The following is a 13,671-nucleotide window of genomic DNA, read 5'->3' as shown; positions in this document are numbered from 1 at the left end:
AACAGTAGCACCGTCTGCACATATAATCACTTAATATATTCAATGCTCTTTTGTTAGAATTTTCACTTACTTTATAAACAACCTGTGTTTCATTGTCATAAAAAAACATCTTATTTAATCCTTTCCGCAGTTCCATGCTTTCACCAAGTTAGAATGATTAAAAAGATGCAACAATATGAAAGCAAAGCGAGCTGTGGTTAGGTCAAAACATACACTTTCCTTGCTGGTGCAATAACTTGCACTGTTACCGACTCTCTACAACATCAATGGTCATTATATTTTTCTTACTGTCTGACAACCTCGCTGCTCTACTGATGCTACACTTTCATTGTCTACATGCTCGCCCTGCCCATCACTGACTGTGCTGCTCCTCGCCGCTACGTCACGTTTATGTACTCTCTGTTCTACTAACTTCCAGACTCGCCCTTCTGCGACTATATAAGCGTGCTCAAGCCTCTGATCGGTGGTCAGACATCGAGTGTGAATATTCTGGAGTGGAGAGAGCAAATTTTCAACATGTTTGGTGCTTTCTCATAAAGACTTCAGATTTACTACAGCATGCCCTTCAGGCCTTGATTGCAACCTAATCTTGCAGACCGATGTCTCTAGTTGTTTTCAAATTCATGTGGTGGACTTATCATGGACAAATGGTAGAAGTGTTATCGCATCAAGAACCCTTTGCTTGGCAGCTCAGTGTACACGCTCACTATTAACTTTATATGATTAAAGCAGCCTGAAATCCGTCCTCCCTCCCTCCTCTGTCTGTCTCTATTTTCTCCTATATCAACCCCCCCCCCCCACCTTTTTTTTTACGGTCTTAATTCCTATCTACTATTTGTAACTTACTTAAATTCTATTTTTTCCCTGGTGGGTTTGATAAAAACTTTAAGTGTGGCCTTTATTCGGTACTATAAGTTGTATTATCACTCCTTTTTTAAGCTTTGTGATTTACTTATCAAAGATAGTGATTGAGTATGGATCATGGGTTATAGGTGAGACTCATTGGTGTCGCTTGCAAATAACTCGTCAAGATCTATTTGATCTCATTTAATAATGTTTGGTTTTGCCTGTTCCCAACTTGTGGAAATTGCATTTTAAAGTCTTGCTTATTGTACATCGCGTGTTCTTGTCGGAAATCTATGGTAAAACATAATTTTCTCAAATTGATTCCTTTGTTTTTTTAAAGTTCCGCCTAATGTTTCCCCTTTTCTCTCTGTTGTTTCGTATCCTGTACTTACCATGGACTACCTTCTTGGTCTGTCTGGCAACGCTCCACTGACTCTGATTATTAAATTTTTTATTCCTAATGTAATAGTTCCGTATTGTTGGTAACTAACGAGACTGAGGGTTTGGTATTCGACATATGTCTTTCTGTGGTTTGTCATATTCCCTCCAGTCATATGGTACCTAAGTTCCTCAGATATCGATTGATAGTACCAGTGTTGTGGACAACCTTACTTATTTTTGCTCGTGTTATGATTATTCTATCACTTGTTATTGTGCTCATCCAACGTACCCAAATCCCCACAGTACGCACACAATTCCGAAATGTGGAAGATACATGTGAAGGCTCTCTCTCTCTCTCTCTCTCTCTCTCTCTCTCTCTCCAAGCTCTGGCAATTGATGGAAATGGTGTCCATATTCTAGATATTCCAACTTTAGATATTGTGATTAACTGTTTCTATGGTCTATTTTATATAGGTGCTATGATTCACTACGCAGAAATAGTTTTTTTTTCCAGTACTAAAGATTGCACTTATGTAGCAACATTTTATGACTTTGACCGGTGAAGAATAATTTTGCAAAGAAATCTGATGTTAAATGGTGTAAGAATGTATCATTAAAAGTCTTAGGGCACATCTGGTTCAGTTGATAGTGATCACTTTAAGTACATCCTGCACAGCATGACGCGAGGACATGTTCATAATCACAAAATTGAACTTCAAAACTGTGATGGCTGTCAACTGTTTTTACGAACATTTTTGAATGAGTGAGAATCTGCAAACATTGTACTGAACACATAGGATTTTCTGTTATTCTTTTCTTTTTAAATTAACAATAAGCTCCAAATTTGAGGTACACTAACCTACTTTCTTTTTTAACTGAATTTGCTATAATTCTAAGAGAAAATTACTTGTGGCAAAACCACTTCATCACTCCGCCACAGGAACCTCGAGGGCAGCAACTGGACCTCGCCACACGTCTCCTTTATGATTTCTATGGCAGCATAATTGAAACAAGATGTAGTAAACAAATGCATCGAGTGCCTTTCTACATGAACGGTATTGTAGTTCTGTACAGAATAAAAGTGCATGTTGTGTTTACTGTACTGGCAAGTCAGTAAGTGTAATGTTGGTGACTCTGACATGATTAATATAGTGTGATACAGTTTTCTACATAAAGTCAGTGCTATTGACACGCTACTTACCACCGCCACTATGGAGCAATTACAACAGCAGCTACAGGAATTACAAGAGCAAAATCACCTCCTACAACAGCAAACACTGCAATCACCACCCTCAGAGGTTAGTACTGTAGCGAATCGTGTTGGAGTTAAATTACCTGTGTTCTGGCCAGACAAGCCGGTGCTATGGTTCTCTCAGGCAGAAGTGCAGTTCAATGTATTTGGAATCACGTAAGACGCAACAAAATACGCGTATATTGTTACCCAGCTGGACAGTCGCTATGCCGTGGAAGTTGAAGATATTATTACCAACCCTCCAGCGCAAAATTCATACGTGTATCAGCGTACCAAACTCATTCTGCGTCTTTCCCTATCGGAAGAGCAATGCATTCGTCAACTGCTCATGGAGGAGGAGCTCGGTGACCGAAAGCCATCCCAGTTCTTATGACACCTTAGGTCTCTCTCGGGCAGTACACAAGTACAAGATAACCTCTTAAGACAGTTATGGATACAGCACCTGCCGTCACAAGTACAGGCCATTTTACACACAGAGTGAAATGCCGCTAGATAAGGTTGCCACCTTGGCCGACAAAATTCTTGAGGTTTCACCCGTGTCAGTTCCCGCCACTGTTCACACCGTGAGTACACCACCAGTTAGTGAGGTGAGCCAGCTCGCGAAGAGGATAGATGAACTTTCACACCAGATGGCAGCACTGCAAACTTCCTTCTGCGCACACTCTCATTCCCGGGATCGGCCAAGCCATCCTAGCAACAGCCGCAGGTCTTCTCTGACAGCCGGTGCACAAGGTGTCTGCTGGTACCATCGCGGCTTCCGCGAAAAGGCACAGAAATGCGAATCACCTTGTAGTTTCCCGTCGAAACTCCAACAGCAACCAGTGACGGCGGTAAATGGTTGCCCAACAGATGGAAACTGCCTCTTTATTATGGACAAGAGCAGTAAACATCAATTTCTGATTGATACTGGGTCGGAATTGTGTTGCTTCCCGCATAAATTCCTGAAGGGGCGTCGCCATCAGACCGGTTATGAATTCGCAGCTGCCAATAATTCCACAATCCACACATATGGGACTCTGCACATGAAACTGAACCTCGGACTCCAACGACAACTTTCATGGAAATTTGTTGTTGCCGACGTCGCACTTCCCATCACAGGATCAGACTTCCTTGCCTATTACCATCTTCTGCCAGACTGTTGTAACAGACACTTGGTTGACAGCATCACAAGCTTATGCTAACTCTCTACAGCCCAGTGTGAAGGCTCTCAATGTACCGACTACATTTCATGAAATTTTAAAGGAATTTCCTGACCTCACTCGTCCATCTGGAGCCCCGCGAGAAGTACGCCATTCTATGGTACATTTCATCCGCACTACACCAAGATCACCTGTCTCCTGCCAAGCTTGTCGTCTCACCCCGGATTGTCTCCAGATTGCTAAGAAGGAGTTTGATGCCATGCTTCTGGAAGGTACAGCATGACGCTCTGAGGGTCCTTGGTCATCACCGCTCCATTTGGTACCGAGGAAGGACGAAGGCTGGCGGCCCTGTGGAGATTATCGTGCCCTAAACTCACAGACCATTCCTGACAAGTATCCACCTCGGCATCTCCATGATTTCAGCCATCAGCTCCGCAGATGCACTATTTTCTCCGCTATCGACCTAGTGAAGGCCTACACCCAGATTCCCGTGAACCCGAGTGACATTCTGAAGACCACAATTATAACGACCTTCGGACTCTTTGAGTTTCCTTTCATGACCTTCGGACTATGCAATGCTGGTCAAACCTTTCAAAGATTCATAGACAAAGTATTATCAGGTCTGGATTTCAAGTTTGCGTACATCGACAACATCTTGGTCTTCTCTAAGAGTCCCGAAGAACACAGGCGCCACCTGCGAGCTCTCTTCCACCGCCTCTCTGAGTATGGCAACCTCATCAAGCCTACCAAGAGTGTCTTAGCATCTCCGAAAGTCACCATCCTCGGATACAAAGTATCCGCCACAAGGACACGACCACTACTGGAACACATCATAGTTCTGCAGAATTTTCCTCTCCCGAAAACTGCACGTGATCTCAGACGTTTTCTGGGAATGATCAGTCTCTATCGCCAGTTCCTTCCCTCAGCATCACACTACCATGCAGCTGTATCCAGTTTACGCAGCTCTCAACAAGTACCCTGGACACCAGAAATGGAACGCATCTTTGCCGTCTGTAAAGAAAGCGTTGCTCAAGCTACCCTCCTAGTGCATCCCGATCCACAAGCACCATTGGGATTGTTCACAGATGCATCCAACAGCACTATTGGAGCTAGCCTCCAGCAATACGTGGACGATGCCTGGCAACCTGTAGCCTTCTTCTCTAGAAAACTGTCTCCGAAGCAAACCAAATGGCCAGCCTACTACTGAGAGTTGCTTGCAGTTTATGAAGCAGTGCAGCACTTCAGATACATTTTGGAAACCCAGCGGTTCACAATCTATACAGACCCACAAGCCCCTGTCTTACGCCTTCCAGCAATGTCACGACAGACTTCCACCCGTGCAGCTGAACCAGTTATCGTTCATCGTTCAGTTCACAACGGACATTCAGCACACTGAAGGCTCCTCCAACGTAGTCTCAGATGCACTGTCTCACATCAACAGAATTGCCAGTAGGACCTTGGACTTCTGCGCTTTGGCACGATCAAAGGAAGGAGATGCAGAACTCCTTGATCTGTTGAGCCACGAATCAGGACTTCGGTTGCAGCAAGTCCGTATACCAGGAACCAACATCACTTTATTCTGTAACACTTCAACTCGTCGACCCAGACCATTTATCACTGCACCTGTTCGCAGACAAGCTTTTGACTCTCTTCACGGTCTAAGTCATCCTGGTGCCAAGCGATGGCCCGTTTAGCATCAGAATGCTTTGTATGGCCCCACATGCAAAAAGACTGCCGTACATGGGCACGAGCCTGCCGGGCAAGTCAACGCTTGAAAGTCACGCGCCATAACAACGCTCCAATTGGCAAATTTACCCCAGCAGACATCATCGGCCCGTCCCTCCTGCTGGAAATTACCGATACTGTCTGACAGCAGTGGATCGATTCACCCCCCATCACAGCCGAAGACATCGCTGAAGCTTTTGTAGCATGCTGGATCTCTCGCTTTAGATCACCACACCATATCACAACTGACCAAGGCAGACAGTTCGAATCTCAGTTGTTCCAAAACCTGGGGATTCTCACCAGAACCTCATGCTGCCGAACAACCAGCTGGCATCCTTGTGGCAATGGAATGGTTGAACGTTTCCACCATCAACTCAAGGCAGCCATCATGTGCCATCCTGATATGTCTTGACTGCAAGCCTTACCAATTGTCTTACTTGGTATCCGAAGTGCGCATAAAGAAGATCTTGGTGTTTCCTCGGCAGAGCTAGTCTACGGAGAACCAATTCGACTTCCAGGAGAAATGCTTTGTGCCATGACAGACAACCACCTTGAGGACACTTCAAGCTTCATAGTCAGACTCCGCCAACAAATGAGTCGAGTACGTCCTTTGTCAGCAGCACGGCATGATCAACATTCCAACTTCATCTTCAGGGACTTGAACACTTGTACTCATTTCTACCTGCGTGATGATACAGTCCGCGGCGTGCTACAGCGGCCATACACTGGCCCGCATCGAGAGATAGGACACTGACTGTGCAGATAAGAGGCAAGCCTGCCCGCGTCGGCATTGATCACATAAAACCTGTTTTCCTCCTGGCTGATAACACACCCTTACCTGGACAAAATACCAATCAGGATCATGGCATCAGCCCAGAAAACACTCTCCACAATGACTCAGCCACAGCACCACAATGTAAAGTTCCGTACAGTATAAAAGTGTAGTTCTATTACGTGGGTGGTTGTAATGTTCCCCACATACTGAAGGTTTTAGACACACAATATGCTAAATCTCTCACTTTTTCATGATAAAATGTTGTTTACTAAAACTGCACTCCTTGCTTCTCAGACTGAATTGAACACACTGCTCATGCTGTAATTGAATAACGTTTCATATCTTTCTGAGAATTGTGTCAGAATTCCAGTTACTCATCACAACATGGTGATTTTCAAGCTCATTCTCACAGATGTTCAGAACGCACAGCATGGCCTAGTTCATTATAGAACAACCTAGCAGCTGAGAGATGCCTGTACATTTTTGTCAAGCCTCAACAGTAGATAACCTCTCTTGTTTTTCCATTCTCTTGTCTGTCTGCCGCCCTCCCTCCCTCACCTCACACAGCATCTACTTGCCAGCACTCACGAAGGCTGCAACCGAAAAGTTTGGACCCATGTTTCTCTCTTACATGGTAAGTCACTGCCTTTCATCTGTTCACTCCTGCTAGCTTTCTCACCTGAACATTTACAATTCTAAATTCTATCAAATAAATTACAGTTTGACCTGCCTCCACTTTGGCAAACGTAATAAAACACCCAGGTTTTGAACTCCTCCTCTGCATATGGCCTCTCACAGTGTAGCCCTGTACTTCTCGTAATCATGACTGATGCGTTCGGACTGTATCATCCGTGATACAAACTGAATGTTATTCTAGTTCAGTGCATCTTATTCATCACATTTCATTTGGAACTCATATATAAAACTATAAATTTTTCATGAAATACATGATACAATTTATATTAGTGCCCATTCAAGTCTGTAGCCTACCTGAGTCGGCCAAGCACCGCTATTGCAGTTCAGTTTGTTTGTGTTCTTGTCACTTTCATATCTGTTACTTCCCAGTTCCACCCGGCTTTCACTTCCATACAGTAAAATCAGATTGAAAATAGAACAACTCACTTCTTTCCTCTAACTGCATAACTGATTCAGTTTTCCCCATTCTACTACCATCTTAAGTAAATACTTCCACCCATTCCAGTTTTGTCATCCCTACCCAATATTGAGTTAACTAGCAACACTTAAATCTGATATTTATATTAAATACATTATATTTGATTTTAGGTTTCAATATATTAGATAGTAAACATTCAACTTGAAAGACCAAGTCATGAATATTAGTCAAATTACTTACTGCATCCTATCCTGCCATTTCATCCCATTCAGTAAATTATCCTTTAAACTAGAAACAACATAAATGAATAATTACAGCTTTTCCTAACCCTTATACTGTAATTGCTTTGAACCATGAACTCATATCATCAATTCTGACTGTAGCCTGATTGTCAACATAAATGCCTTTGCCTGTAATAACCTGTTCATAATACTTTGTTAGGTAGATTCGTTTGTAGCCATCGTATTCCTTAAGATCCTACACACTGCAGAGTATCCTCTAATTTTTGTGGAAGAATTCAGTTGTAACTGAATTATGTGAATACTCCAACAATGGAGTAAGTGGAAATTTGGACTGAAGAAAATAAGCTTCATTTGGTCCTTGATGCTAAAGATCAAAGTGCCTTCAGGTGAGGGGTCTGGGACAGGGAATCAAATCCTGACTCCTGTTTTGTGACTTGCAATGAACATCTCAAGGAAAATGGTTCAATACTTTCCTCACAGCCAACACAGGGCTGTATTAGTAGAACTTGGTCAACACCACTCGTGTGAAGGAACTTCCACAAAGGTACTTAGACTAAATTTTCTGCAAAACTTGATTAGTGTATAAATGTATCTGGGCTTCATTGGTGCAGTTGTAGCAACAGCAAGAATTTACCATTTTCCTGGATGAAATCAAGCCCACCAATGTTCTTGCATCTCATTCTTCTTCACTGTTCATGATATTGATGCAACACTGAAAGATCCAAAACCATTTAAGGCTCCTAGATTTGATTGGATCCATTCTGAATTCTTGACAAACTTCAAGGAAATGCAAAGAAATGGCTGGCAGAAATCTAGACGGATATCCTGCTGATTGGACAGCTTCCATTAAAAGTCAAAGATAATTTCTATTTTTCAACCTGGAGAACCCAGCAACAAAGTGGAAAATTATCGCCTCATAGCTCTCCTTAACTGCTGCTATATAATTACTTACTTACTGGTCGATGCTACAGTCCATGTAGGTCCTCGACTTCCTTAATCACCTGCCTCCATTCGTCCCGGTTCATGGCTTTCCTTCTCCATCATTGAACTCCCATCTTTCTAAGCTCATCCTCAACATCATCAACCAGTGTCTTCCTCTCTTCTCTTTCTTCCTTCTGATTTTCCTATAAAGACTTTTTTGACAGTAGTGGTTTCTGCCATTCTCTGAACTGACCAGCCCACCTTACTCTTCTCTGCCTAATTTTAACAACAATATCTGGCTGGCCAAACAATCATTGCAGCTCTGCATTTGTCCTCATTCTCCATAACTGGTGCTACTAATGTTTTGAAAGACTTGTCTGCAGCAGTTTCATCTTAGAGCATATTTTTATGGATCAGGGAGGCTTTAAGTCTGGCCATGGCTGTTGTGACCTTTATAGCAGCAGTGTTCATAAGGAAGCTTAAAACATCTGTAGCATTTGTTGATCTTACCCCTGCCTTCGACACAGTCCGCACACCTGTTCAGATCATACCTTGCAATATTACGTGCTCAGTAATCACAAGTTTCAGGTAATCATTGGAAGCGACATAAGTGAGGAAAGGAAGCTTAACAAGATTTCCAACGGCTCTCAAAATGAGCTAATTGAACACGCATCACACTGCAGACATGTTAACCTTTAACCATCTCTTTCACCAAAGGAAAATCGAAGGAGCCATAGAAACATTAAAATAACTTCAATAATCCCGAGGACTAAGGCTATCTAAAGTCTGGAAACTTATGTTACAAACTCAAGAAGAACCCTGTGTTATCCCCAGATGTCAGCACTGTCACTGTGCAGTCTGAATTCACCACCGCTAATCAGTCAGCCTCGACAAAACCTATTGCAACAATGGCGAGACGTGGGCCACTCACCTACAACAGCCCGAAGCACCATGGATGATGGCACACAGGAGACAGATCAGCTACAGGTTTGGGGCATCTGAAATGCTTGGCACACTTTCTCAAAATTTACCCTGTATTTTAACATTAATAGGTTTTTTTTATTTGCATGAAACATGGATGATAACTGACCTACAAGAAGATAGATGGGTCAGTCTGATCACAACCTCAAAGGAGGGATAAGGCATGCAATACTTGTTCATTTAGCTTTACAGGGGGCATGTGGCCAAGGGAGACTAAGGGAAGAATATGACAAGCAGATGTAAGATGCGCTTGTTTTGTAGAGATTGCCCACCGGGAAGTTTCGAAGTATATCCTAGGTAGATCAGCAGCGACACATGTGAGCTGATGTAGTTTTCTAGGAATGACTGGCAGGTTGAATCTGGAGTGCCAGGCAGTCTGTAGTGTGTAGATTAATTGGAAGCATCGGGATGGATAGAGTAAGGTAAGAACGGCATCATACCAGTCCGACTGATTACACAAAAAAAAAAAAAACTGTCATAGTTTAAGAACAGAATATAATCTAATATATGTCCGACTCGTTGGCTGAATGGTCAGCGTACTGGCCTTCAGTTCAGAGGGTACCGGGTTCGATTCCCGGCCGGGTCGGGAATTTTAACCTTCATTGGTTAATTTCAATGGCCCGGGGGCTGGGTGTTTGTGCTGTCCCCAACATCCCTGCAACTCACACACCACACATAACACTATATCCTCCACCACAATAACACGCAGTTACCTACACATGGCAGATGCCGCCCACCTTCATCGGAGGGTCTGCCTTACAAGGGCTGCACTCGGCTAGAAATAGCCACACGAAATTATTATTATAATCTAATATATTATTTAAAATTATTGACCTCTAGAAAAAAATTCTGCTTTGTATATAGAGTTACAGATGTCAATGGAATTGCCTTTTTCCTCTTGCATGAACCTTTTCTTTGGGCAAGATTTTCTGCAAACAGTTAAAATCACCACCATCAACAGCTGTAATAAAATGAAACCTGACCAAACACAAACTGACAAGTGCCAATCTCCTATTCTAACGGCGCACACCTTATTTAGCAGAGATAATTAGTATTTTTGTGTGTTGACGTCTAGAAATAACTTCAGCACTTTGACCTTTCCAGGAGTTCTGGATGCATACCGTAACTGCATTCGCCAGGTACAATTATATGGACCAACCAACTTTGCTCCTGTCATCAACCATGTGGCTCGCTTTGCTACCTCATACCGTGATGGAACCAGCTACTTCATTTTGCTGATTTTGACAGATGGAGTCATCACAGACATGCCTCAAACTGTACAGGTTTGTTTGCACTTCCTCACCTCTCCTTGATGCACTCACAACTGGTAACTGGGCAAATCACAGTTTGTACAACAATGATATGTCACTAGAATAACTTGTGGCTCAATATTACTGAATCTGTTCTAATAATTCCAGTTAATGCAAACTGGGTGAGTTATTAGCATACCTTCCAATTCGTGCAGTAAGCTTGATGGGTTATAAGTGTACTCTTCTAAATTAATTGTGAGAGAACTGTAGTCACCTCTTTTATCCTCCCTTGCTCTTAAATACAGTAAAATACCAGTATATTAAAATTTTGGGGACTTCAGAACATAATTTGTTATAGTGAAATTTTGTTGTACTGAAATAAGTCAGTTCTTAAGAACTCGCCTATTGCTAAACCTGTTGAAGAATCTATATTATTTCAACATGAATTTACACATAAAAAAAACCTTAATACTGTATTTATTAAATGAGAAGAAAATTAGAATACATACATATACATGAAGTAATGATATAAAGTACAGGTACTTGCAAGAAGTTTTCAGCATCCCAAATTTTACCCTGTACCGGTCCATTATCTCCTCGACTTTATATTTTGAAAACGTCTGCGATTTTCTTCTGAACACTCCCAGACATAAACGAATATTCAAGGCAATCGGCAACCACCGCACATACACAGATTCTGGCACATCACTTCGTGGCAAAAGAAAATCCTGAAGACTACGTGCCTGTACGAGAGTTGAACACTTTGAGGCACATCTTCCTCTTACTTCCTATCACTTATAATATCTATTGTTTTAGAAATTGGTACGTTGGAATACATGCCTGTTATGTTACTTATATGCTACTTTGTGTTACTTTCCTCTAATTCAGAATCCTTGGTTGTGTTGCAAAATTCAGTTATGTTGTTGAGTACATCTGTCAAAGTAAACTTAAAATGTTTCTTTAAAAAAATCTGTATAAACTTCACCATCATAAAGGTTGGACTACTTCTAAAATTTACTATTGGACTTACGGATGTGTTTTTTTATGAATAATGAATAGTGTAGTTTTAGTATTCTTTTATGACAGTAAAACCTCGTTAAGACATTCCTCCAGCGCTTCGTGTTAAGCAAGAAAACGTACTACTGAATATACGAATAAAAACTATCCAACAGGGATATAGAAACAAAAATACGACTTTTTCCAACATGAGGGCATTTTACGTTGTTTATCCGCGGGTACAGTTTAAACTATATCTACCATATCTAAAGATGAGGGGAAAGTGTTATTAAAAGGTGTGAAAAACACGAGAGAACAAATATGGAAACGTTTTCTGCTGGGGTTCATAAAATAACAAATGCACTGGAAACACCAAACAACAAATATGAAAACATTTGCATGGGGGCCAAGTGTTATTGCAGATCACACTCTTTCTAAAACAAATATTAGTAGAAGCCTTTTATTTCGAAGCAGGGGGTTATTAAACATTATTCTCTGGTCACACTCTTTTAACATTGAATTGGAGGTTACACTCGACCATGTGCGACTGGCGGGAATGACTTTGGCCGCCATAAGTGATCGAGTAAAAACTCGAAGGTGTGAGTACAACACTTGTGACCTCTGTGTGCTTCAAGATGCGGACGCCTAGTCCACTTTCCGACAGATTATTTATTTATTTATTTATTTATTTATTTATTTATTTATTTACTTACTTACTTTACTTTACTTTACTTTACTTTACTTTACTTACTTACTTACTTACTTACTTACTTACTTACTTACTTACTTACTTACTTACTTACTTACTTACTTACTTACTTACTTACTTACTTACTTACTTACTTACTTACTTACTTACTTACTTACTTACTTACTTACTTACTTACTTACTTACTTACTTACTTACTTACTTACTTACTTACTTACTTACTTACTTACTTACTTACTTACTTACTTACTTACTTACTTACTTACTTACTTACTTACTTACTTACTTACTTACTTACTTACTTACTTACTTACTTACTTACTTACTTACTTACTTACTTACTTACTTACTTACTTACTTACTTACTTACTTACTTACTTACTTACTTACTTACTTACTTACTTACTTACTTACTTACTTACTTACTTACTTACTTACTTACTTACTTACTTACTTACTTACTTACTTACTTACTTACTTACTTACTTACTTACTTACTTACTTACTTACTTACTTACTTACTTACTTACTTACTTACTTACTTACTTACTTACTTACTTACTTACTTACTTACTTACTTACTTACTTACTTACTTACTTACTTACTTACTTACTTACTTACTTACTTACTTACTTACTTACTTACTTACTTACTTACTTACTTACTTACTTACTTACTTACTTACTTACTTACTTACTTACTTACTTACTTACTTACTTACTTACTTACTTACTTACTTACTTACTTACTTACTTACTTACTTACTTACTTACTTACTTACTTACTTACTTACTTACTTACTTACTTACTTACTTACTTACTTACTTACTTACTTACTTACTTACTTACTTACTTACTTACTTACTTACTTACTTACTTACTTACTTACTTACTTACTTACTTACTTACTTACTTACTTACTTACTTACTTACTTACTTACTTACTTACTTACTTACTTACTTACTTACTTACTTACTTACTTACTTACTTACTTACTTACTTACTTACTTACTTACTTACTTACTTACTTACTTACTTACTTACTTACTTACTTACTTACTTACTTACTTACTTACTTACTTACTTACTTACTTACTTACTTACTTACTTACTTACTTACTTACTTACTTACTTACTTACTTACTTACTTACTTACTTACTTACTTACTTACTTACTTACTTACTTACTTACTTACTTACTTACTTACTTACTTACTTACTTACTTACTTACTTACTTACTTACTTACTTACTTACTTACTTACTTACTTACTTACTTACTTACTTACTTACTTACTTACTTACTTACTTACTTACTTACTTACTTACTTACTTACTT

At 40.2% G+C, this 13,671-nt stretch overlaps 1 protein-coding gene across 1 annotated transcript in view; it reads left to right on the top strand.

The window, feature by feature from the left end:
- LOC136878773 (copine-8) overlaps positions 1-13,671 on the top strand; it is a 374,905-nt gene that overhangs the window by 340,093 nt on the left and 21,141 nt on the right. The window contains exon 7 of the mRNA XM_067152239.2: positions 10,481-10,659. Within this exon, the coding sequence (XP_067008340.2) occupies positions 10,481-10,659 (179 nt within the window). The remainder of the gene's footprint in view (positions 1-10,480; positions 10,660-13,671) is intronic.

This window comes from Anabrus simplex, chromosome 8 (assembly GCF_040414725.1).
Source record: "Anabrus simplex isolate iqAnaSimp1 chromosome 8, ASM4041472v1, whole genome shotgun sequence".
NCBI classification, from domain to species: domain Eukaryota; kingdom Metazoa; phylum Arthropoda; class Insecta; order Orthoptera; family Tettigoniidae; genus Anabrus; species Anabrus simplex.
The sequence above is the reverse complement of the archived record's forward strand: the minus strand, read 5'-3'. Positions and strand labels throughout refer to the sequence as shown.